This window comes from Sceloporus occidentalis, unplaced genomic scaffold (assembly GCF_023333645.1).
Source record: "Sceloporus occidentalis isolate IW3139 unplaced genomic scaffold, rSceOcc1.0.p SCAF_20, whole genome shotgun sequence".
NCBI lineage: Eukaryota > Metazoa > Chordata > Lepidosauria > Squamata > Phrynosomatidae > Sceloporus > Sceloporus occidentalis.
The window spans coordinates 11,955,193-11,982,198 of record NW_028317000.1 but is presented as its reverse complement, the minus strand read 5'-3'; the positions used below and the strand labels follow the sequence as shown (position 1 = coordinate 11,982,198).

Sequence of the window (27,006 nt, the reverse complement as noted above, 5' to 3'; positions counted from 1 at the left end):
ATAAAATTTAATCTTATTCAAACTCAATAAACCGGAGTCCTCATATATTCATTAGTATTTCTTACAGAGTACGTTATAAAACGAGTTGCTTATACAGTAATTTATATGTATATACAGTGCTCTACAGTGGACCATATAATCCTTCTTTTTAACATAAATTTCTTTCTTTTTAGATTCATTCTTTATAGTATCTTTATGTGAAACTGCAACACAAATCAATATGATTTAAATAAATGATATAATTTAATATGATAAGTTTCTTGATATTACTGTATGTTCTTTTTTTCGTCCTGTCTGTTTTCTTCATGTCCAGCCTGAAAAACCCATAGATGGTGATGGAGAATACAACGGACTGAACAATTCTAACTTTAATTATATATCTTTACTCTAGTTATATATCTTCTCTAGTTCCTTCATAACTGCCTTTCACACTTTTAGTCTTCTTCCGATTTCTTTGCAGACTCCATTCTGATCAGTGTTTGATCCAAGGTATGCGAGGGTTTGGGAGGGTCTGGGATACAATGATGATATTATATTTTACTGATGCTTTTATTGTTAGCTGCTTTGATCTGTTTGTAGAAGTGGGATAAACATTATTTATTTATTTATTTATTTATTTATTTCAATTTCCTCATTATCTAGGTTGAAACATCAATAGCAGGAGTAACGTAACTCCTTTTGGGATCGAGGTGTCTCAGACCTGGAAAAGATGGAGAAGGGAATTTCCTGCCAGCTTCTGCCAAAACAATGAGTTTTATGAAAGTCTCTGTCTATAATCATAGCATCATAGAGTTGGAAGAGATCCCCAAGGGTCATCCAGGAATCACAATCTAAGCACCTCCAACAGATGGGCATCCAGCGTCTGTTTAAAAACCTCCAAAGAGGGAGATTTCACCATCCTTTGAGGAAGCATTTTCCATTGTCGAACAGCTCTTACTTTCAAGTTCTTCCTAATGTTGAGCTGGAATCTCTTTTCCTGTAGCTTGCATCCATTGCTCCGGCTCCTATTCTCTGGAGCAGCAGCAAACAAGCTTGCTCCATCCTCGATATGACATCCCTAGAGTTTAACACTCTAACCACTGCACCACACTGCCTCTCTCTGTATACACCATTCTTTTACAGAAAGAGGCCTTCTACCTGCCTGGAAGACAGATGTCTCTTAACGCCATCACCTTGTGTAATATTTCTGTAAATTCTCCTATTTGTTGGCTGGTGGAACCGACAAATAAAATCCCCTGGCTTGCGTTCAGTCCTGGCACACTGGGGCACAACATTCTGTGATTACATTCCATGCTCAGTTACTGAACAGTGGAGCATGGCAGCAACTCTTTGAGTTGAGCCTCGATTCTTAGATGAATTCCTGGCTGGGCCTGAGGCTGCATCTGCACTGCAGAAATCATGCCGTTTGGCACTGCTTTAACTGTTGTGACCCGATACTCTGGAGTTCTGGGATTCATAGTCTTGTGAGATGCTTAGGCTTCTCTGTCAGAAAACTCTGGTGCCACAACAAACTATAGGTCCCAGGAGTCCATACCATAGAAGACATCCCACTCCATTCCCTTCCCACTGTTATTCTTTTTCAAGTGACAACCAACATTCTGCCAATGCTGAGCATGTTCAGTTGTTGTTGTGTACCTTCAAGTCATTTTGGACTTATGGCGATCCTAAGGCGTTATGGGTTTTTCTTGGCAAGTTCCTTCAGAGGCAGGGTTGCCATTGCCATCCTCAAAGGCTGAGAGAGTGTGACTTCCCCAAAGTCACCCAGTGGGTTTACATGGCCGAGTCAGGAATTGCTACTTCATTTCCATACACAACGGATTTTTAATCTGAATTGACATACCAATGGCATATATATGTCTGTCCCTGGGTCCCCCTCCACTAAATGCATCTGAGGAAGTAGACTGAAGTCTTGGAAAGCTCATGCTGCCAACGTCTTTCTTTCAGTGAGTCTGAAAGGTGCTACAAGATCTCTCTATATACTGATTCTACAGACTAACACGGCTATATCTAAATATAATACAGTATATTACATTATACTACTGTATACACAGTATATTAAATATTATTTGAGGAAGTAGACCTAAGTCTACGAAAGCTCATGCTGCCAACTTCTTCCTTTCAGTGAGTCTCAAAGGTGCTACAAGATCTCTCTTCATACTGATTCCACTGTTTCCACAGACTAACACGGCTATGTCTATGAAGTCTGCCTGGTCTCCAGAGTCAGTACTGAATGGCTTATGGCAGTTATGTTATGCTGGCTTGAGCATTGGCCTCAGATTCTGGGGACCACGGTTCAAATCACTGCTCAGTCATGGAAACCCATTGGTGACCTTCAGTCACACTCTTGTAACCTCAAAGGAAGGCAAAGGCAAACCTCCTCTGAACAAATCTTACCAAGAAAACTCTGTGATAGGTAGCCTTAGGGTTGCCCTATGTCCAAAATGACTTGAAGGCACACAACAACACAGTGGTTCAATGCCTGTATTGCAGCCATTCACTCGCAAGCCACAAGGTTGTGAATTCAGTTCCAGCCAGGGGCTCAGGGTCAACTCAGCATTGCATCCTTCCATAGGTTGCTAAAATGAGTATTATTTATTTATTTATTTATTTATTTATATAGTGCTGTAGATTTACACAGCGCTGTACATACTAGGCTTGTTGGAGGGCAATTGGCTTACACATTGTAAAACCACTTAGTGTTTTTACACTAAGTGTTTAGTAGTAAGTACACTGCAAGTGTTTAAGTACACTGATGAGCAGTATAGAAATGTGAAGTCGAAGGCTTTCATGGCTGGCATCCATAGGTTTTTGTGGGTTTTTCGGACTATGTGGCCATGTTCTAGAAGAGTTTCTTCCTGACGTTTCACCAGCATCTGTGGCATCTGGCATCTTCAGCATATAGAAATGTATTTGCTATTGCTATACCCCTTAAAATATTCTTTTAAAGCCCCCCCCCCCCCCAATTCTGCAAATCTCAATATTCTAGCCCTCTCCCAAGCATGGAAATACAGTCGGTCTTCCGTACCCACGGATTCTTTTCCCACAGATTCAAGCACCCACGTCTTGAGAATATTCCCAGAACTATATATAAAATCCGAAAAGCAAACCCATTTTATATAAGGGACACCATTTTACCATGCTTTTATATTTAATGGGACTTGAGCATCCTTGGATTTTTGGTATCCATGGGGGTCCTGGAACCAAACTTCAGCAGATACCAAGGGCCCAGTATACGGTACCTTTTTTATTTTGGGGTGGGCCTGTTTCAGATACACTTCCATTGGCACTTTAATCCCACTGTTGAGATGAAAGGGAGGGATAGAATCATAGAACCATAGAGTTGGAAGAGACCGCAAGGGCCATCCAGTCCAACCCCATTCTGCCATGCAGGAACTCTCAACGCTGGCAGGGAAATCTGTGGGTGAGAATCGCCTCCTCTTTGGAAACTAGATAAGACTTTTGCCCAAATCCATATATTCCTTCGAGATCTTTCTTAGAATACCAGCCCAGGCTCATTGAAAGCTCTTCGCCAGTTGTCTCCTCTGTTCCTTCTAATGTAATTCTTCCCATTATTTCGCTTTAACAAAATTACCGTTCCAGCCGAAGGACTTGGCACCGTCAAGCGAAGTTGTCCTTCCAATAAAACACCATCTGATATGGATTTGACAGGTACCGGGCGAGATTGCATAAGTTGAATACTTTTGGCAAGGCTTCCTTTTTTATTATTATTATATTATTATTTCCCTTTTCTGCCAAGAAAGAAGATTGCTAGGGATGCTGGTGAGGGAAGGGCACCAAATCGAAGAGCCAGGTTGCCAACAGTGTCGATAAATAGCCAGCAGAGTGCACCACAATCCACTTTTCAGGCTTAAAAAACTTGGTTATGGGGAGGAAGATAGCTGTGTCGGCCATATAGCAAAGTACAATAACCTCCAAAATCCACAAAACAGGATACCTTTATCGGTCCCACATGCAAAAATAAAAGACACGCTTTCCAAGCTTTACTGAGGAAGAAGCCAGTGAAGCTTTGAAAGCCTGCAGCATTTCTCCCTCTTTGGCTGGCCCAAGAAAGGCATCCCTGTTTTGTGGGTTTTGCAAAATGCGCAGAATGTATGTTGTGAGCTTTCGAAGCTCCACTGGCTTCTTCGTCAGGCAAAGGGGTTAGAAAGCATACAGGAGAGGAAACAAAATACGATGTTGGTCACAAGCCTGCATTTTGTCAAGAGGTGGCTTTGCCCAAGGAAGAAGCCAGTGGAGCTCCGAAAGCTTGCAACATGGATTTTGTGTGTTTGGATTGGTCCCATAAAGGTAACCCTGTTTTGTGGATTTGGGATGTTATTGTACATTGCTACATGGCCAACATGGCTAGTCCTGGATATGTTGGGTCATAAGTGGAAGGTGGTCTGGATGCCCCCAGCACCCTTTGCAAAAATTCAGTGCATGAAGCCGGGCAATGGCTTGCTACCCACAAACACTGGGCTCTGCTACAGAACCTCCTGGCTTTGTCTTATTAAAGCCAAGATAGTTTATGGTCTCTCTGTACCATCCATCCACTGATACAGAAAGAGAAAACCGCATAGTGCGCCTTGGTTTACAGCTTGGCAAAACAGGCCAAAGGGGTGAAGAAGGAAGGAAGGGAAGATAATAATAATAATAATAATAATAATAATATTTTTTATTTATATCCCGACTCTCCAAAGAAGATGGATGGATGGAAGAATAGAAGGAGGGAGGGAGGGAGAGAAGGAAGGACAGAAGGAAGGGAGGAAGAATAGATGAAAAGAAGGAGGGAGGGGGGTGAAGGAGGGAGGGAGAGAAGGAGAAAAAGAAAGGAAGGAAGGAAGGAAGGAAGGAGAGAGGGAAAAGGAAGAATGGATGAAAAGAAGGAGAGAGGGAGTGAAGGAAGGAAGAACAGAGGGAAAGATGGAAGGAAGAATGGATGGATGGAGGAAGAGAGAGAAGGAAGGACAGAAGGGAGGGAGGGAAGAAAGAATAGATGAAAGGAATGAAGATGGGAAGAAGGGAAGGAAGGAAGAATAGGGAGGGAGGGGAGGGAGGAAGTGAGGGAAGGAAGAACAGATGAAAGGAAGGAAGGTGGGAGCAAAGGAAGGGAAGGAAGGAAGGAAGGATAGAGAGAGGGAGGGGGAGGGTAAGGCAGGACAGGAGGGAGGGAGGGAGAGGAAAGGAGGAAGAAAGGAAGGAGGGAAGGAAGAAGGGAGGAAGGAAGGAAGGAAGGAAGGAAGGAAGGAAGAGAGGGAGGGAGGGGGACAGAAGGAATCAGCCCAGAGAGCCATGCCCCCCCCCCCCCGTTCTGCTTGGCCTGGAAAGGCAGAGGAGCCAGGCCTGGCACCGGGGGAGCTGAGGTTGCGTGCCTGGCATACAGAGCCCCTCTCTCTCCCTCGAAGGGGAGGGAAAACCCCAGCCCAGCTCCAGGCTGCTGTGGCCGGGAGAGGAGGAGGGGCGCCGCCTGGCGGTGGCAGCGAAGCGTGGCAGTGGCAGGGAGTTCCCCTGACCCTTCTTCCCTTTGCTTTACGGGCCCTTCCTTCCCTTCCCCAAGCAGCTGAAGTTTGCCTGGAAAGCCAGGCAGAAAGGCACCCAAAACAGAGAGCAGTCACCAGCTCCATCACAAGCCATTTGGCACACTGTCTGGAGCCTGCTGCCTGAATCGGGAGAGTTGGCTGGGGATGCTGGGTGGCCATCAGAAGGGTGGGAGAGAGATCATGGAGGGAAGAGGGGGGTCTCCAGTCCTCTCCATCCCCTGCAAGGAAGACCTTGGGTTGCCAGCTGGCAGAAACACCCCAGGGCTTGCCTTCCTTGGGGTCTTTCATTGGCCCCCTGCCCCACTGGGCATCACTGTCCCAAGAGGAAAGCAAGCCTTGGGGTGGGCATCCCCAGTGCCCCTCCTAGAAGAGGGATGTGGCAGGGATGAAGGTGCCAGGATGCCCTGCTTGTGGGGCATAGAAATGAGTTTATGGGGGGGGGGGGGATGAGGGATGCCTTTCCTGGGGCGAGGAAGAGGAGGATGATCTTGGAAGGAGGGAGTTGGAAGAGCAGCCTCGTCTCTCTCCTCCCCCCCCCCGAGCTCCATTGCAGAAGCTCTCCTTCCCTCCCTCCTTTCCTCCTTCCCTCCTTCCCTCCAGGGTGGAGCAAGGCAAGCGGAGGGGAGCAGGAGCTGCTGAGCATCTTCTCCGCGGTGCCTCTGCCTTGGCTGGGGGGATGAGATCTCTTTCCCTGGACCCCCCCAGGACCCCTTCTCTGCCCCCCTGCCTCTTGATCCCATAGACCCCCTTCATGCTGGGCAAGCTCAAGGCTGGGGAGGGGGCAAGGGGGGCTCTGGAAGTTGTGATGCCAAGGGGCAGCTGGTGGCCCCCCTTCTCTGCCAGGGCCTGAAGGGGGGAAGACCCCAAAGCATCCCCTGGACACCCACCACCACCATCACCACCAACGATCTTCTGGCCACCAGGTAAGGAGAGGCAATGGGGTGGTTTGGGGTGCCTTAGGTTGGCACAGAGATGGCTTTTCTTTCCTCTAGGGATCTGGAGAACAAAGTTCTCAGATCAGATGAGGGTCCAGGAATGGGGATCTTAGAGGGGGAGGAAGAGGCTGGGGAAAAGGATCCCCTCCCCAAAAAAAAGAAAACCAGAGAGAGGGTCTGGTTTTGAAGGCAAGGTGGCTGCAGGGATCACTAGGATGGGCAGAGGAGGCATGGGAAGAAATGCAGGGACCCAAAGATGGGGGGCAATGGGGAATCATTTTGAGCAAGAGGCAAGATGCTCTCTCAGATTTGGTCCCCCTCTTGAGATTATTTTTGGAAGAGATTTCTTTGGAAGAGAGCTGAGGATCCAGTCACTTTATTTATGTCTCTCTCATTCATCCATTGATTCCTCTCTCATTCATACATTGCAGGTCTCTTAGCATTGCCCTCTTCCTAGTTCCCCCTACAAAGCCCCCCTCCGCTGTCTAGGAACATGACAACCAAAGGTAATGGGACCTTGACACCTTGGCTGGATCTTTGGGTACCAAGGTTTGTGCATCTGGGGGATTCTCTTTCCCCCATCTCTGGAAGGTTCCTCTTCTGCCCCCCCAACCTCTAGGATGAAAGCCATAGTGTTTAGGGAAACTGCACCATGGCAGGAGGGGTGAGGAGGGAAGATGGGGCACGTGGGCACACTGCCTGGCACACAAGGGGAGCCAGGAGCCAGACAGGACACGCTCGCACTGCCTTGTGCCATGGCTGCCCAAAGAGCCTGGCACTGGACTATGCGGGGGGCACACTCGAAGACAGAGGCTTGTTCACACAACACGGACACCCTGCTTGTGTGAAGGCTTGCTTGTTTTTGTAAGCAGCTTCTTTTTTTGCTTTCCAGCATGTGCCCCTGGCACTGCGGATCGGTTGCGAGTGCCGACGTGGTGCTGGCAGCATACTAAGCATGGCACGTTGGCATTTGTGCATCCACACACACAGGCATGGCCGCTCACAGGAGTTTATCACTCGAAGGAGATCGGGAATCTATCCCATGAATATCCCGGGGAAATCACGTAATGGTGCGTAACGATTCCACACAACGTCGCACAAAACCTGCCAGCAAAGCGGTCACAAAGAAGCATTAATGCACATCTTTTTTCCTTTCAAGATTTCAGCAACAATGCATTTCTGATATCACTTTATTTATGCAATAGCGTGTGATAATCACTCATGCAATTACTCGCCATTTTCGCTTCATTTGCGGGATGCTTTAAATACACTTTAATCTCTCTTTAATGTTGAAATCAGCCCCAGTGTGAAAAACAGAGTCGTTGGAAGAAACCCCAAGGGTCATCCAGTCCAATCCATTCTGCCATGCAGGAATTCACAGTCAAAGCATCCCTGAGAGGTGGCCATCCAGCCTCTGTTTAAAAACCACTAAAAAGGGGACTCTACCACTCTCCAAGGTAGCATCTTCCACTGTCAAACATCTCTTACTGTCAGGGAGTTCCTCCTACTGTTGAGGTTGAATCTCTTTTCCTGTAACCTGAATCCAGTGCTCCGTATCTTAGTCTCTGGTGCTGCAGAAAACAAGCTTGCTCCATCCTCAATATGGCATCCCTTCAAATGCTTAAACAGAGCTATCCTATCACCTCCTAACCTTCTCTTCTCCAGATAAACATACCCAGCTCCCTATGTCTCTCTTCAGAGGGCTTTATGGTTTCCATACTCTTCGCCATTTTGGTTGCCCTCCTCAAGACATGCTCATGTTGGCTTTCTGATCTGAACCCCATGTGTTGTGGGGTAATGAGTTAGGCCCAAACTATGCATAATGTCTTGGGGAGACATAGCTTCAGACAAGAAGGCAAAGGGGATGGGAGAGACCCCATCATCGTCTGAATTCTTAAAGGGCTGCATGCAAAAAAATCCCTCTATCCAGAAGGCTGGAACGGTTTACCAGGGCATGGAAAGAATGGTGCCAGTGATCTTGCCTGTGCCTGGTGCTTCAGGGCCGGCTGGCCCCACGTGGCCTGGGGCTGGATGGATGCAACATTACTGGCCGTGTCCCAGCCAGTCGCTTCCTTGCCAAGGCATCCCTGTGCTGCCAAGGGTCCTGGGCATATGTCACTTCCTTCACCCCTGTCCGGAAGACTTCTCAGAACGCCAGAGCCTGGCATGGGATTTTCTGCTCAAGCCCCCTTGGCAGAGGCTGCTGACACAGCCAGTGGCTCCATTCTTGGACAAGAACCAGTACGGCTTCAGTCCATTTTGGGTGAAGAGGACAATTATACACGTATTAAGAGAGCCAGCAGAATGCAGTGCTTTGAGGACTAGGATTCTGGTGACCAGGATTTGAACCTCGGCTCAGCCATGGAAACCCGTTGGGTGATCCCAGGCAAGTCACATTCTCTCAGAGAATGGCAAGGGCAACACCCGTCTGAAGAAACCTGTCAAGAAAACCCCACAATAGGTTCATCTTAGGGTTGCCATAAGTTGGAAATGACTTGAAGGTATACAACACACACATATTATGCAAACAGAAGGGTACAACTAGAAGCGATCAAAAGGCTACTCAGTTTGATATGTTGCAGGCATGTTTTGTTGTGTGTTTATGTGTGTATAGATGCAGCACAAGCCATCTTCACAATAACAATGTCTCAATTGGTTGCCACATGTACCCCTTTGGTCCCTTATTCCACAGGACCATATCTTGTGTTTTCAACATTAGGGCTCACTGCAAGTGCATTACAAAAGAGTGCTCTGGAGCATGTGCAAAGTTCTTGCCCAGCATTGTCCCAGAAGGCCTTTTATTTGTTGGACGGGGAGGAAAGTGCTTTCAGATCCCAAAGTGTGGCTTTTAGATAGGCTTTATTTGAATAGAAGAGGAGCATATTCTATTACAAGCTTAAGTGAGGAACGTATTAGACTGTATTATGCACATTTCATATTAATTGTCAGTTGGGTGCTAACGCTATTTGTACATAGGTTTGTTATAAAACTTATAATAACTTTATTACGGCCAATTGGCCAGCACGATTATAAAACTTATATCTTTTCCACATGTCTTATTACATCTCTATTACTGGGATGTCTTATTATAAAGAATTGTACAGTCAGCCCTGCTTATCCATGGATTCAAGCATCTACAGCTTGAAAATATTTTTAAAAAAGTATAAATTCCAAATAGCAAACCTTGATTTTCCATTTTATATAAGGGACAACATTTGGCTCTGCCATTATATTTAATGGGACTTGAGCATCCACGGATTTTGTTATCCACGGAGGATCCTGGAACCAAACCCCAGCGGATAACAAGGTCCCACTGTAGTTCATACTGACTATCCTACTAGTAATATGATTACAGAATAGCCTTAACTTGCTACCTAACTGCGAGTTTCAGACTATTGCTATACCAGGGTTGTTGTTGTTGTTGTTGACTAGTTATTGAATTGAATGGCACGCTTTTCCATTCAAGAAACAAAGCCTGTGGTCCTCCTGGGTCAGTTGCTGCATCTTGCTCCTGCTCAGATCTCTCACGTCCATGCATTTTTATAGACAGAAAAACATCCTCGCTGTGGCCGAGGGTTACTTGTGCATGGATGCACACGGTTGGCCTTTCCCAGCCACGCATTTGATATGTCAGCTTGTTAGCTGTGTTTCGGTTGCCTTTCCCTTTTCTATGCCCATTATCCATGGGATCCTGAACCACCGGCTTTGGAGAGCTAATTTATTGCAGGCTCATGAGGGCTGAAAGGGCGAGCCTTTCCAACACATAAATGTTTCCTCAATAGTCCTAGTCAAGACACTCTCACAAATCCTAGGTCTGCTGTCTGTGTGCTTTGCTTGCCTTAAGACATTCCCTTTGCATACTTGCTCCCTAAAACCTGCACTTCTTTCTTCCTTTTGCGGTCCTGCACCTTCAAGACCTTTCCGAGACTTAGGGTGACCCTATGGCGAACCTACAAATCCTCCCAATGAATGAAGTGTGTCTCTTTTCTCCCTGGAGTTGGCCACTTCACACTAGCCGGGTAGCTGAGACAGATCTGACTAGCTGTGCCTACCCACTGCAAATAAACAGGCGCCACATGGGTGTTTGCTGCATGCTTGGTGAGAAACCCTGAGCGCCTTTTTGCAACAGATCCACCATGGTAAATGGATGGAAGCACAAGAAGGATGTTTTCGAGCCAGATGTCAAAGGAGGGCGGCGGCAACGCAGTGAACGGACGGGGCACATTTCTGCCTCTGGGATGTTCCCGGATGGTGCCAAAGAGCCCTCCAAAGAGATGCCAACACTCCTGGGTTTTTTGGGGGGGAAAGATGTTTAGGTTGCTTTTTCTGTTTAATATTAAACAGCGCACGGATGCTTTGCAAATTGCAACCTATTTTAGAGGCGAATCGCTGCTCTTGAAGGTTCCCAGGGGAGGCATTTCCACTGTTCTTATTTCTTCCAAGGGAAGAGCAGGCCATGAAATCAAAACCGAAGTTCCCCCCAAAACATCATGCCCACCCTGTGCGAGAGCGGCAAACAGCATCTTTGTTTTTTACCTTAAAAGTGGAGGGGTTTGGTTCCCCCCCCCTTTTTTTGCAAGAATACCTCAAGCCAGGAGAATGGATGGAAAAATCAGGGGCCCGGCCTAGACAACAGAAAGCAAAGCAGGAAAATCTCTCCCCACATTTCAAATGAACAGAATCAATACCAGTGCATTCTCCCTAACTTGCCAGCCTCACCCTAAAAACCATTAAATCCAGATTCGGAACTGCCTTCCTGCACTAATGGGGTTGTATGTGTCTACCCTCCGGGGCCAGGGCAGAAATCCATGCCACTTTTCACATCGCCAAATATTTTTATTTTATTTTTCAGGGAAGGAGGAATGGCTAGCTAAGTGACCTCTCAGGAGGAAGGCAAAGAGAAGGAGAATAATAGGGGGATCACTCCTTCTTCCTCCGCAGCCCAGGACAAGCAGCCGTGGGATTACTAGCAGGGATTACAATACGCCAGATTGCCTGGACAAATGGACGCAAGGGCCGATTTAGGACAGAGACGTGTTGGGAAGGAAGGAAGGAGGCAGGAGAAGGTGGCATGGAGAAAGGGGACCAGGGCTTCTCCAGCCTGCTTTGGGCTTATGTCTGGTACACTGCCTTAAAAAATGTCCCCAAATTTATTTTCTTCCGCATGGTAGCCTTCTCTTTTCCCCCGTTGAACCATCTCCCAAACCCACTGATGGGGGGGGAAAGGGAACTGTGGGACAAGGAGATCCCACTTCAAGTTTCATTATGTATTTATTCTAAATAGAGAAATGAATTTACTAAATGAATTCTTTCAGCCTCCCCTCCAATAGTTTTTTGTGGGTTTTTCAAGCTATGTGGCCATGTTCTAGAAGCGTTTATTCCTTACGTTTCGCCAGCATCTGTGGCTGGCATCTTCAGAGAAGGCTGGCATGGAAGAGAGTGAATACATTCCATGCCAGCGTTCTCTGAAGATGCCAGCCACAGATGCTGGCAAAACGTCAGGAATAAACTACTAGAACATGGCCAGATAGTCTGAAAAAACCACAAAAAACTATGGAGGCTGGCCATGAAAGCCTTCGACTTCTCCTCCAATAGTTTGGAGAATAGAGACAATTGGATGTGACTACCTTGTTAGATGGCTGTGATGGCATACAGTAGGCTACCCTGACTTTGTACTGGTTGAAGGAGACTGGGATTTATAGTTCAACCCATCGGAAGGACATCGTGTTGGAAGAAAGTTGATATACCTGAGGTCAGGGAATTGTCAAATTTGCAATCTGTAAGCCGCTCGGAGAGCCTCTGTGGCTTAAGAGCCGGGTATAAACACTCTAAATAAATAAATGTGAAACAGATGAAACATGGTGCTATTGATTATATATTACTATTAAAAATCTGCCCCGTTGTATTTTTAATTTTCCCAGCACAGCCACAGATATAGAGAGAAAGGCTCAAGCAATCTCTGTCAATACAAAACCATGACATTACATTCCTTTCTGGGGGAGGGGGGGGGGGAGAATTTTGGTTCAGTGAAGCAGCTTCCGCACAACACACACACAGGCTGCATCCTCACTGCGGAAATAATCCAGTTTGACACCTCTTCAACTGCCGTGGCTCAGTGCCATGGCATTCTGGGATATGTAGTCTTGTGAGATATTTGGATTTCTCTGGTGCTACGGCTGGCTAACTGCAATTCTCATGATTCCACACTATTGAGTCATGGCAGTTCAAGTGGTGTCAAACCGGATTATTTCTGCAATGCAGATGCAGCCATGGACTCACAGGGGTCGGGAAAGTCCTACCTGCCTGCAGGACTTGGAATGGAAGCCCTCTCATTTCATGAAGGAGTGTGTGGTCCTGCAGGTGCGGCTGAACCGCAACTTTCCTTGACCCTCCCCTATACAGCAATTGGGAGTTATAGTCTATTGACATCTGGAGGGTTCCTCATATCCCTTCTCATGTCATGACCGTCTGCTATGAGGACTCTGAACAGAGGGTTCCCTGCAGCGTAAGAAAGATGGCCACTGATGCTTTGCTTAAAAAAACCCTTTGCATTTACCAATTTATATCCTATAATTGCAAACTTAGAAAGATGGGAACTTGAGGGCCAAATTCAATTTCAGATAAGATTTGGAGGCCGTATCTCGGTAATGGACGGGACTAAAAAGGACTGGGGCCAAATATGCCAGCATGTTTTATCTCAAACCTTTTATTGCCAGTACCTAAGCCAGGTAAGCTAAAGCACAGGCTTGCTAGAGACGTTAACCACAATAAAAAGGGCTTTTTTTAGTTATGTCACTAGCAAAGGGAAGAACGAGGTAGGGCTGCTGCATGGAGAAGATGGAGAAATGATAACAGGGGACATCAAAAGGCAGAACTATTCAACAGCGTCTTTGCCTCGGTCTTCTCCCAAAAGGAAAACAATGCTCAACCTGGGGGAAATGGAGCAGATGATGCAGCAGCGGAAATGCAGCATAGAGGTAATCCAGGAACACCTAGCTACTCTAAATGAATTCAAGTCTCTAGGGTCAGATAAACTGCATCCGAGGGTATTAAAAGAACTGACAGAAGTAATCTCAGAAATGTGGGCAATAATCTTTGGAGAACAGGAGGAGTCCCAGCAGAATAGAGGAAGGCAAATGTTGTCCCCATCTTCAAAAAAAGGGATAAAAGGAGGCCCCAATTATTACTGCTCAGTCAGCTGGACATGAAAACCAGGAAAGATTCTAGAGAAGATCACGAAATGGACACCCTGGAAGCACATAGAAAGGAATGCCATGATCACTAAAAGTCACGATGGGTTTCTCAAAAACAAGTCAGGCCAGATTAATCTTATCTCTCTCTTTTTTAATAGAATTACAAGCTTGGTGGATGAAGGGACTGCTGTGGATATAGTATATCTTGATTTCAGTAAGGCCTTTGACAAGGTCCCCTCACGATAGTCTTGCAAACAAGTTGTAAAATGTAGGCTAGACAATGCAACTGTTAAATGGATTTGTAATTGGTTGACTGGCTGAACCCAAAGGATGCTCAGCAATGGCTCCTCTTCATCCTGGAGAGAAGTGACCAATGGGGCTCCACAGGGTTTTATCCCAGGCCCAGTTTGCTTTTCAACTTATGTATCGATGACTTGGGTGCAGAACAGACAGTCCCTAAGTGCCGTGCTGCCACCGATTCTAGGGTTAGGGACCACACACCAACCCCATGGTGCCTAACCCTACCACGGCATGGCGGCAGAGTAGTGGCGGTGTCCCGTCCATATGGACGCTGCCATTTTGATGTAAGCGGCACGCAGCATCCACTCATTGCCGCATGTCGCTTACATCGCGAGTGAGACAGTGCCGCACTTGCAACGTCACTCCGGCGCCGCAAAAAGAACCTGGAAGCACCAGGTTCTTTTTACTCTGGAGGGACGGCGGCGGTTTGGGGGCTGCACCATCCCTCCGGAGTTAAAACTGGCGAATGCAGACTGCTGTTTCGTGGTGGTCTGTACTGCCCCTTGGATGAAGGAATAGATGGCATGTTTATCAAATTTGCAAATGACATCAAATTTGGAGGAATAGCTAATACCCCAGAGGACAGGATCAGAATTCAAAATGACCTTAACAGATTAGAGAGCTGGGCCAAAATTTAGAACACTGGGATTGTCTCTATACAATAGAGGACTATCCTCCTTGGTGCTGGGTATATAGCCACCAAGCTTATAGAATTTGTGACCAAAATAAAGATGACAGGTAAAATGATGGTTGCAATTTTTCTGTAAACACTGCAGGAATCTCCTTCTCTAAGATTCCCTGCTCCCCTCTAAAAAGGTTCGAGTTTTAGAGTATAGAAAATAAAAGTACAAGGTAAAGAAACAGTGTACAGAATAGGTCTCACTCCTTGGTCCAGGAAAAACATTCAGAATCTTTTTTATTTTGCCAATCCTACTTCGAGTTCTCACACTCCTTTCCCAAGCCATCGAATGGTCTCCTGAGATCATTACATAATATTATATCATATTAGCATTCGTCAAGAATGCTATCACCTGGCACTATGCAATAACTGTGTTTAAGAAGTACGAGGCGAGTTATGGCAACTTGGGAAGCGTTTGGTTTTTACGATGCCGCTTTGATTCCTCTCATCCGCTTTCCATAACTAATGAGCAGCATTCACAAACTGTGTATTCCAGATGAAACAGGGATTGTTCACTTTGTGACCTGAGAAATGTTGTTGCTGAAGGCAAAGCAGCAAAAAGCCACCCATCCATCCATCTGACCCCACTCATCTATTCAAGTCAAGGTGCCCAGTATCCTCAAACCAGCCGCTTTTTAATGTTCATTGATTTTTGTTAATTGTTAATAATGTTAACTAAATGTTAATGTGGCATAGTGGTTAACAATGTTGGACTGGGACTTGTGAGATATTAGAATCGTGGAATCAAGGGGTCCTTTAGGTCTTCAAATCCAGCCCCAGCTCAATGCAGGATCTCCAGCAATGGTTCCCAAACTTTGGTCCTCCAGGTGTTTTGGACTTCAGCTCTCAGAATCCCCAACCAACATGGCCGACAGCCAGGAATACTGGGAGCTGAAGTCCAAAACACCTGGAGGACCCGAGTTTGGGGACCACTGTTGCTATTGCTAAAATATAAACTGGTTTTGGAACGTAAGGCAGACCAAGTAAGAGCTGAGCTGGGGTGTCTCATGAAAGGGATGTGTGTGTGTGTGTGCGCGCGCGTGCGCACACACACACACACACACACACACACCATCCCTTTCATGAGACATCCCAACTCAGCTCTTTCGCTCTGCCTAATATTAGTGTGAGCCTTGCGCAGCCTCTTCTTCTTGAGCTGGTCTCTGAAAGGGAATGCAATAGTAAACTGGCCATCATTTCCATTAAAAACACCCACACTCCAAACAATACAACACTTTAAGAATGTTTAATAGGATGCTTAACCCTACTGCAGATCAAGTCGCATTTATTACATTCAGCAGGATTTGCAATCTGCGGTTTTGGAGAGCATGGGGAGGGCCCACGGAAGAAGGCAATGAGCGCACTGGCATTTTTCATCAGTGTGTACTTACGCACTGAACGGTCTGCACATCAGAGGCACCGCAGACCTGCCCTTTACTTTGTCGGACTTGAGAGAGAAGCTTCTTATTGGATATACAACGCTCACTAAAACAAAATCTCCCAAACCTCTCCCAAGAGGATGGAGTAAAGCAACAGAGTAGGTAAAAGCTGTGTTGGACCAAAAGAAAGGTTTGTCTAATCGAGAATCCTCTTTCCTTCTGGGTCCTCCTTGACCAGATGTTTCTGTAAAGCCACAGCTAAAGCCACAGCCTTCCTCTTGATCTTTGCCCTTCTGGACTCCCTTTCAATATTAAAGCTTTAAAAAAAAATAAAAACCTTTATTTTATTAATCCTTTACTGATCTGGAGCGAAGCCTGATATAAGTTATGCATGCGCTTTGAATTATATCTATATATAAGTATGTGTGCATGTTTGTGTTGTGAAGCCTGGCACAACTCCAAGCTATACGCAGGTTGTCTGCAAGGAGTTCTTTGCGCATGTTTGAAAACCACAACATGCAGTGTGTGTAGACCTGGTTTTCTTGCATCTGCCCTAGATCTCATAAATTTGAATAATAAAACCATAGAATCATAGAGTTGGAAGCGATCCCAAGGGCTATCCAGATTCCAGTCCAACTCCTTGCCATGCAGGAACTCTCAGTCAAAGCATCCCCGACAGATGGCCATCCAGCCTCTGTTTAAAGATCTAAGGAAGGAGTGTATCTTTGTCTTTGTTGTTGTGTAGATGAGACATCTGCAAGACCCCATATCCTCCACTGGTCTGCTCAAGTCCTGCAAATCCATACCAATAACCTCCTGAATAGAGTCCATCCGTCTAGCATGCGGCCTTCCTCTCTTTCTGCTTCTCTCAATCTTTCCTAGCATTATTGGTCTTTCCAATGAGTCTTGCCTTCTCATGATGTGGCTGAAGTACAACAGCCTCAGTTTCGTCATCTTGGCTTCTAGAGAGATTTCTGGTTTGATCTGCTCTAGGACCCATTTGTCTGACTTCTTGGCTGTCCATGGGATACACAGCCCTCTTCTCCAGCCCCACATCTCAAATGAATTAATGTTCTTCCTATCCGCTTTCTTAACTGTCCGACTATCCCATCTGTACGCGGCGATAGGGAATACGGTGTATGATTCTAACTTTCATGCTCCGTTGGATATCTTTACATTATAGGGCATTTTCTAGTTCTTTTATAGCCGCCCTCCCTATACTTAAACGTCTTATGATTTCTTGCCTGCAGTCCCTGCTCTGATCAAGGTTTGATCCCCGATATGGGGATTCTTTTACTATTTCTGTTTCCTCACTGTCTGGGTCGAATTTGTGCAAATTCACCTTAGGGTCTCCATAAGTCAGAAAAGATTTGAAGACACACAAGGTTGAGAAAATGGGATTTACACAAGTGGGTTTCCATGGATGAGTTGAGATTTGAACCCTGGTGTCTCAAAGTCTTCATCTAATGCTCAAACTGCTTTACTACATTGGTTCTCTTCCACAAACCCAACTTGTTTTTAGTGTGCATTTCTGTGGGTCTGCTGTAAATGCCAAGGCTGTTGTTGGCTAAACATGGGGGTTTGGAACAACTCAAGGATTGCAAATATTGAATTAATATTGGATTAATGAATGGGGACACAAGGGTCTGCTCTTGCTTTTGTGTCACCATGTGTGTGTATGTGTAGGAGATGCAACTCATACCTTCTGCTCTTTCTATTCCTGGGATTGGGAGGGATGGGGAAATGGGATATATTTATCGGCCTCGGTTGATGGCAGAGGCGTGGGAGAGGAGGGGGAAAGGGAGGATGCTTCAGCTTCTCCTCTTTGCAGAAAAGGCGTGAAAGAGGGAGGGAGACAGGATGAGAAAGAGCTCCTTTTGGACATGTTTCTGTGTCAGATTTTCACACAGTCTCAAAGCACGGACCCCAAGAATTGCTTTGGGGCTCCAGCAGGTTTACAGGCAAATGGCTGTGTGTTTCTGTGTGTGTCTCTGTGTGTGGAAGCAGCAACTTCTCTTAACCTGTCATCCTCCAGATGTGTTGGATGTACACCTCCCAGACTTTTTGTGGGTATTTCAGACTATAAAATAAAATAAATGTTCTGGAAGAATTTATTCTTGATAGTCAGAGGTTTCCTGGCCTGCTTGCAAACCCTTCATTGGCTGTCTACCAGAATATAGGGTCGATTAGAGAAAATAAGATGTTTTAAAGGTTATGGATTCTCATCCGCTGCTGCTGCATGCCTTCAAGTCATTGCCGACGCATGGCAACCTCATTGTGGGTTCTTCTCTGCAAGATTAATTCAGGGGAGGCTGGCCATTACATTCCTCTAAGGTTGAGAGAGAGAGAGAGAGTGTGGTGTAGTGGTTTGAGTGTTGGACTATAACTTCGGAGACCAGGGTTCGATTCCTAGCGCAGTCAGTGAAAACCCACTGGGTGACCTTAGGCACTCTCAGCTTCAGGGGAAGGCAATGGCAAACTCCTCTGAACCAATCTTGCCAAAAAAAAACCCCATGATAGGTCACCTTAAACTGGAAACAAAGGCACACGACAACAACAGTGTAACATACCTGGAGGATGCCAGGTTGAGGGAAGCTGGTGTATCTGTTAGGCAAATATCAAGGATGGGAAGGAGTTGGACCTGTAGCCCCTGCAAACCCAGCCAAGCCTGGTTCAGAAAGGCTTGCCAGTTACTTGTACTGGAACCGGAGAAGGTTGTCAGCTGCATATGTGCCCAGAATATACCTAGGGCTCACCATGAACTTCAAGGCTGTTCGCTCATAATTCAACAGGAATGTTAGGATTTTTAAACAAGGAGAAAGGTGGGATCGGATAAATACATAAATGAATAATAAATCCATAGGTTTGTCTGGTTTTTTCAGGCTATGTGGCCATGTTCTAGAAGAGTTTATTCCTGACGTTTTGCCAGCATCTGTGGCATCTGGCATCTTCAGAGAAGATCTCTGTTGGTGAAATGCCAGGAATAAACTCTTCTAGAGCATGGCCACATAGACTGAAAAAACCCACAAGAGACTATGGATGCTGGCTATGAAAGCCTTCGACTTCACATTGAATAATAAATCCCTTTGAGTCCCAATGATGAGTATTATTATTATTATTATTATTATTATTATTATTATTTATATCCCATCCTTCTCCCAAGACTGGGACTCAGGGCAGCTTACAACATTAAACAACACCATACAGTTTAAATACATTAAAATGCATGCTTAAAATACATTAAAACAACATAGTGCCCCAGGCCATCCTTTGGTACCAAAGGTAGAGAATATCAATAAAATGAAATAAAATATAGTAATTAAATTAAATTTCAAAAATGGGGGGGGGGGGGAGGCAATGTCCAGGCGCAGGCTGCTGCCACACTGCAGAATGAATGCAATTTGACACCACTTTAACTGCCCAGTTTGCTCCATGCTATGGAATCCTGGGATTTGTCAGGTGTCCCATGTACCTGTTTGCTTAGTGTGCTGTCTGGGTGATGCTAGCTCTGGGTGGGCAACATAAGCCCCCCAGGCTCACCCTTTATAGGGTTTTAACCATCTTTAAACCAGATGTAGACTGGGCCACCCACTCAAAAATGGGACCCGTACAGAGAAGATGGCCCTTCTTTGGCTCCAAACAGAAGAACATGTGGCCACCTTGCTTGGATTATTCCTGATGGGAGTCAAAAGCACTTTTTTGGGTTCTTAATTTTCAAACCAAATTTGACTGGAAAGCTTTTCAAATAGAAAACTGGGTCCTTCTGAACATCTTCAAAAGAGGACTTTTGGCTGGCAGCCACTGTTGTTTCACCCTATTCATGCCCTTTTTGGTTCTACTTTGGCTCTTTCAAAGCTCATTCCATCCACTGACTCATTATTCTTGAAATCACTTCTAGCCCACAAAAGAGAAACACAAAATTAGAAGTGCTTTATGGCAATCCCCTGACCTCCATTAACACCTCTTACCATCCCCTTTGGACCAAGAACTCATTCTCCATTCATACTCTTGGTTGAGTCTCTCACCCTCTCGCTATTTCACAAGGACCTAGGAATGGAGGCTTTAAAACCATCTGTGCTTAGCGTCCCTGGGACTAACACTCTCCTTCCACTGTGTTGTGATGTGACATTGTTCAAATGAGAATGGGGTTCATTTTAGGATCCGTGTTGGACTGTGCAGAATATCCCAAGACCACAACAACCTCCTTGTAGAGAGAGATGGAGATATGTGGCCCTCCACCTCCTCACAGGTGAAACTAGCCATGGATGTGTGATTATGGAAGCTACAGTCCAGAAACCTAGAGACCCAAAGCTGCTCATATTTAGTAAGCTACTTGCTTGGGCATTTCACATATTGTGCTTTACAGTCCGAATGCATGCCGTGAGCCATTGCCTCAGTAACACTATGCTTCCCCACTTACAGGTTTCATCTTCGCCACCATGTCTCGCCTGTCTCGTCTGAAGGCTTCAGCATTGCTATTGGCTTTGTTCCTGCCCTCACCGCTGGCAACAGTAGATGGCAACATGGGTCCACCTGGGACTGGGGCGGCCTCTCCAGATGGTGGCAACCATACAAAAAAGTGCCTGGAGGCCACTGAGTGCCAGGAAGGGGTGATCTTGCCAGTGTGGCTCCCCCAGAACCCTTCCGTGGGCGATAAAGTAGCAAGAGCCATTGTCTACTTTGTGGCGTTGATCTATATGTTCCTGGGTATGTCCATTATTGCTGACCGCTTCATGGCCTCTATTGAAGTCATCACCTCCCAGGAAAAAGAGATCACCATCAAAAAGCCCAACGGGGAGACGACCACCACCACCATCCGCATCTGGAACGAGACTGTCTCCAACCTGACCCTGATGGCTTTGGGTTCTTCTGCACCTGAGATCCTTCTTTCCATCATTGAAATTGTGGGCCACGGCTTCCACGCTGGAGATATGGGGCCCAGCACCATCGTCGGAAGCGCTGCCTTCAACATGTTCATCATTATTGCCGTCTGTGTCCATGTGGTCCCCGAGGGTGAGATCCGGCGCATCAAACACCTGCGGGTCTTCTTTGTTACTGCTGCCTGGAGCATCTTTGCCTACATCTGGTTGTATCTCATCTTGGCCTGGTTCTCTCCTGGTGTAGTCGAATTATGGGAAGGCCTCCTTACTTTTCTCTTCTTTCCTATCTGCGTGGTTCAAGCTTGGGTGGCGGATCGGAGACTACTCTTCTACAAGTACGTCCAGAAAAAATATCGAGCTGATAAGGCTCGAGGCCTCATAATCGAGACTGAGGGAGATACTGGTTACCCAAAATTGGATATGGAGATGGACAACTCACTAAAGGAAGGGTCTGAAGGTCTCGTGGATGTGGGAAAGGACCAAGATGACGAAGCCCGTCGAGACATGGCCCGCACCTTGAGAGACCTCAAGCAGAAACACCCAGAAAAGGACATGGAACAACTTATTGAGATGGCTAACTATCATGTGTTGGTTCAGCAGCAGAAGAGCAGAGCCTTCTACCGCATTCAGGCTACCCGCATGATGATCGGAGCAGGGAATATCCTCAAGAAACATGCAGCTGACCAGGCCCGCAAAGCAATAAGCATGCAAGAAGTGCGTGTGGAAGAAGACGAGTCGGTGACCAAAGTCGGCTTTGAGCCGTCACATTACCAGTGCTTTGAGAACTGTGGCTCTGTGGTGCTGACCGTGGCTCGCCGAGGAGGAGACCCAGGCCGTGTCACGCTGCGGGTGGACTTCCGCACCGAGGACGGGACGGCCAACGCCGGTTCCGACTATGAATTTGCAGAAGGCACATTGCTCTTCAAGCCAGGGGAGACCCACAAGGAAGTGCGAGTTGGAATCATTGACGATGACATTTTTGAAGAGGATGAGTATTTTTATGTCCACCTGAGCAATGTGCGGGCTTCCTGGGCTGAACCGGGACCTGAGCCTCCCCCCAAAGCTTGCCTTGGGCCTTCCAAGATGGCGACCGTGACCATCTTTGACGATGACCATGCTGGCATCTTCACCTTTGAGGGCGCCTCCATGCGAGTGAGCGAGAGCGTTGGTGCCGTGCGCATCAAGGTGCTGAGGACCTCAGGGGCCCGTGGGCGAGTGGCCATCCCCTTCCACACCATCGAAGGCACAGCTAAGGCTGGAGAGGACTATGAGGAGGTCGCCGGCAAAGTGGAGTTTCAGAATGACGAAACCATGTAAGAGACGGGAGAATGGGGATGAGGAGGGATGCTCATTTGGGGAGTTTAAAGGGGAAGGTATGTGTGGAAACCTGTGGAGGATGATACAGTTGGCCCTCCTTATCCACAGATTTTTTATACATTGATTCAAGCATCCACGGCTTGAAAATATATTTTTTAAAAAGTATAAATTCCAAGTATCAAACCTTGATTTTCCCATTTTATATAAGGGACACCATTTTGCTATGCCATTGTATTTAATGGTACTTGAGCATCCACGGATTTTGTTATTCATGGGGGTTCCTGGAACCAAACCCCAGCGTATACCAAGGCCCCACTGTAGTTTAATGCAATATTAGATTGTTAAAGAAGATCTGTTTGCTATCGTTGATTTAATATCCTGGTTTAATCAAGATCTTTCTCCTGGAATGGGGCACAAGGCAACTCACATCAAATTTCAAAAAGTAATAATTAATCAACATTATCATTAACATTATTATTAGCATTACCATTAGAATTTATATTTTCTACACTGAGCAATTTACAGTCAACAAGATGGGTGCTCATTTGACCAACCTACGAAAGGATGGAGGGCTGAGTCAACCTTGGTGCCCTCTGGGATCAAACTCACAACCTTGTGGCTGCAGTAGTGGCATTTAATAACTGCGCCATTGACATAATAATTAACATAAATACTCTTATTAAAAACTGTAAATTAGAACAATTCCAAACACATTACAATTTATAGTTTGTTGTGGGTTTTTTGGGCTCTGTGGCCATGTTCTAGAAGAGTTTATTCCTGACGTTTCGCCAGCATCTGTGCCTGGCATCTTCAGAGGATGCTGGCATGGAAGTATATATCCCCCACGCTCTTCCATGCCAGCATTCTCTGAAGATGCCAGCCACAGATGCTGGCAAAACGTCAGGAATAAACTCTTCTAGAATATGGCCACAGAGCCCAAAAAACCCACAACAAACTACGGATGCTGGTCATGAAAGACTTTGACCTCACACATTACAATTTGTTGTTATTGTGGTTGTTGCGTGCCTCCGAGTCGTTTCCAACATACGGTGACCTTAAAAGTTTTTATAATGGGGTTTTCTTGACAAGATTTGTTCAGAGGAGGTTTGTCATTGCTTTGCCCTGAGGCTGAGAACGTGTGACTTAAAAATAGGAAAGAAAAAAGAAAAAGAAAGTATAACACATCCTTTTGAAAGTTCCTTCTGCCACAAAACATTAGGAGCCAAAGGCGAAACGAAAAGGTCTCTGTCTGCTGGTGGAAAGAGAACAGACAGGGAGCCAACTATATGATCGTATTAAGATATGATGAAACAAATATTAAACTAATGTGTTAATTAATGTGCTGAACCATTAATTCGCTCAGTTTTTAAAAACAACTTCAGATGACTTCAGATTGGAAAAACATGGATTTTTACTCCAAAGTAATTGGCTATTGAAACCACATATCTAAAAAAATCATCTTCCAAATTTAATCAGGGGTAATTAATTAGGTTTTGTGGCATAGCGGTTTGCATGTTGGACCACGATTCTGGAGACTCGGATTCGATTTCTAGCTTGGCCATGAAACCCACTGCCCAAGTTAACCTTGGACAAGGCACACTGTCTCAGCCTCAGGGGAAAGCAATGGCAAAGCCCCTCTGAGCGAACCTTGCTGAGAAAACTCCATGATGAACCTTAGGGTCGCCATAAGTCGGAAATGACTTGAAGGCACACAACAAGGATGAACCAAGTCCTGATTAGTAACATAAATAGCAGAGGTAAAGATGGCATCCAGGGAAGGTCTGAATAGACATTTGGCTCTTGCACTCAAGACCTCTGTGTCCCTGCTCTTTTCTTATGTATAGTCCTTTGTCCTCTTATGCTAGTGGGCAGCGTGGATTGGGCTCAAAGGGAAAGGGCACTTAAAATGGGCACAAACTATATCAGCAAAATAGGAGTTGTGCCCAATATGGAGGCATCTTGGGCCTCATTCCCACTTACCAAAAAAAAAAAAAAGGTTTGTGATCCAAATCTCTGGCTTTGATTCGACAGTGGAACTTGGTTCCCACTACGTTTGCCCCGATCGCATTTTTCCCCTGTGAAATAACCCACTTGTGGTTCACATTCACAAACAAATCAATTCAAAATGGACCCGCTCCAGCTACCCAAAGGGAAAATTTAAATCGATTCCAATCCGCATCTGGTTCACACTTGCGCAGAATTGATTTATCCAAAAAGGCGCGGAAAACGTCAGCGTCAAAAAGACATGGGTTGAATGGGTCTAGCTCGCTTCAAGTGGGAACCAAGGTGATTTGAAACTGTTGAAACCGATTTGTGATCCGGTTTAAAAGGTAGTGGGACTCAGTCTCCATCCTTCAGTATGGAGCAAAACTGAATGTAGTATAGGTATATTTAGCCTGGAGAAGAGAAGGCTGAGAGATGGTATGATCAACCTGTTTGAATATTTGAAGGGGTGTCATGTTGAGGACCTTCATGAGTTTAATAAGTCAGAAAGCGGGACCAAAACTAACAAAATCAAATTCAACAGAGAGAGATGCAGGATGCTACACTTGGGCAGTAAAAATAAAATGCACAGATATTGATGGGGGACACCTGGCTTAACAAGACTACATTTTTGGGTCCTCTAGTAAACCACATGTCGAACATGAGTCAACAGACAATAATGCATATGAAAGGGATCTAGGAGTCCTAGTAGACCACAAGTTGAATATGAGTCAAGAGTGTGATGCAGCAGCTAAAAAGGCCAATGCAATTCCAAGCTGCATGAATGGAAGTGTAGCATCTAGATCAAGGGAAGCAGTAGTCCCACTCTATTCTGCTTTATTCAAGCCTCATCTAAAATAATACTGTGTCCAGTTCTGCGCACCACAGTTCAAAAAGCATGTTGAGAAACTGGAGTGTGTCCAAAGGAGGGTGACTAAAATGGTGAACGGTCTGGAAGTCATGTCCTATGAGGAAGGAGCTGGGTATGTATGTTTAGCCTGGAGAAGAGACAGTTAAAAGGTGATATGACATCCCTGTTTAAGTATTTGAAGGGATGTTATGTTGAGGAGGGAGCAAGCTTGTTTTCTGCTGTTCCAGAGAATACGCCCCGGATCCTGCTCTCCATTTCTCTCTCTGTTTTGAGGCCCACAAGGCTGCTGCTACCTTGCAGAAATAAATCAGTTTGACTCAACTTTAACTGCTGCGGCTCATGCGATGGGATTCTGGGATGTATAGTTTTGTGAGCTATTTAAGCCTCCCTTGTTTGTCCTGGTGCCACAACAAACTACAAGTGGAGTCTCCTTCCTGAGAGGTCTTTAAACAGAGTCTGAATGGCCATCTGTCGGAGGTGGTTTGATTGAGAGTTCCTGCATGGCAGAATGGGGTTGGACTGGATGGGCCTTGGGGTCTCTTCCAACTCTATGGTTCTATGATTCTACACATCCCAGGATTCCATAGCCGTGAGCCATGGCAATTTGAGCAGTGTCAAATCACTTTATTTGTGTAGTGTGCCAGCAACCTCAATGAAGGATTGTGGAAGGATATTTGCTTTACCTTGTCTTATCTAGGTGGGCAGATATAGCTACAGTAGGACTGGCTAGACCACAAACCTGCTTTTTCCTGGTGTAAGCTTTATTACATTATTGCTGATATATGTATGCTCCAATGCCTAAAAAAATCTGTGTTTCCCCAGCAATCTTTTGCCATCTTCTCAGTGCCAATGCTGCTTTTAAAAGCTTCCAGATAGGCAAGGGTTGAGGAGGAAAAGAAGGGTGCTGTCTGTCTGTAAACAGACTTTGCACAACAAAACATCTTTGCTGAGACATGCCTCTTTGGTGGATGCCAATTGGTGACACCCAGGTGGCACCCAGACTATTTTGTCGGAGAGGTTTACCTGTTCATCTGATACCAGCTTGGCACCCGACACAGCCTTTATAGTCCTCCTTCTCTTGCATTAACGATTGCTTAATTTAAATTTTTATCTCTGCTTAGGGCATTGGGCTATCGTTCCATAGGAAATTTACTGGCTTAATATGCTGTTTGTAGGGTTTTTAACTGCTTTTTATTGATTTCGATTATTAGGGAAGAGGGTAGTAAGCTGGGAATTTGCTCGCCGGCTGGGTGAGCAATGTCTGTAATAAGCAAGCAAACCAATAAAATAGGGTTGAAGACCAAAGTTTGCAGGTTTCAGAGGGATGGGGTTTGGGGAATGCATTTGCTCTATTGCGGCTCCTTACACATTTAATAGATAATGCTAAGCAACAACATGGTAACCTGACAATAATAGTACAATGGGTCCTTGGTATCCATTGGGGTTTGGTTCCTGGACTCTTTGTAGATACCAAAATTGGTGGATGCTCAAGTCCCATTATATACAACGACATACCAAAATTGTGTCCCTTCTATAAAATGGCAAAACCAAGGTTTATGTATATCTTTTTGGAATATTTCCAAACTGCGGACGCCTGAATCTGTGGATATGGAGGGCTGACTCTACTAACAATACCCATCCAGGACTGGAGATAGTCTGAGACTCACAGCCATGTAGCATCCTATATGTAATTCAGTTCCTGGTATAATGGTCCACCTAAACCACAGTGTATATAATAAGACAGGCTAATGAAGGAAATTTAATGAGAGCTGGAGCAAAGATAATTGGGTTTTGCAACAAACTTATTTAAAAGGCAATGTACACATTGTGTAAATAGAATAATAGAATCATAGAATTCTAAATAGAAATAGAATCATAGAATTCTACCCAACTATTGATGGATAAAACAGAGTTTGGGAGTAGTGGTGA

General features: G+C 45.5%; 1 protein-coding gene across 1 annotated transcript in view; it reads left to right on the top strand.

Annotated features, from left to right (window-relative positions):
• The first annotated feature begins 6,194 nt into the window (after window positions 1-6,194).
• Window positions 6,195-27,006, top strand: part of LOC149302024 (sodium/calcium exchanger 1-like) — a 38,241-nt gene continuing 17,429 nt past the window's right edge. Inside the window, exons 1-2 of the mRNA XM_089482997.1 lie at window positions 6,195-6,463; window positions 20,449-22,219. Coding sequence (XP_089339123.1) covers window positions 20,466-22,219 — 1,754 coding nt within the window. The 5' untranslated portion in view covers window positions 6,195-6,463; window positions 20,449-20,465. The remainder of the gene's footprint in view (window positions 6,464-20,448; window positions 22,220-27,006) is intronic.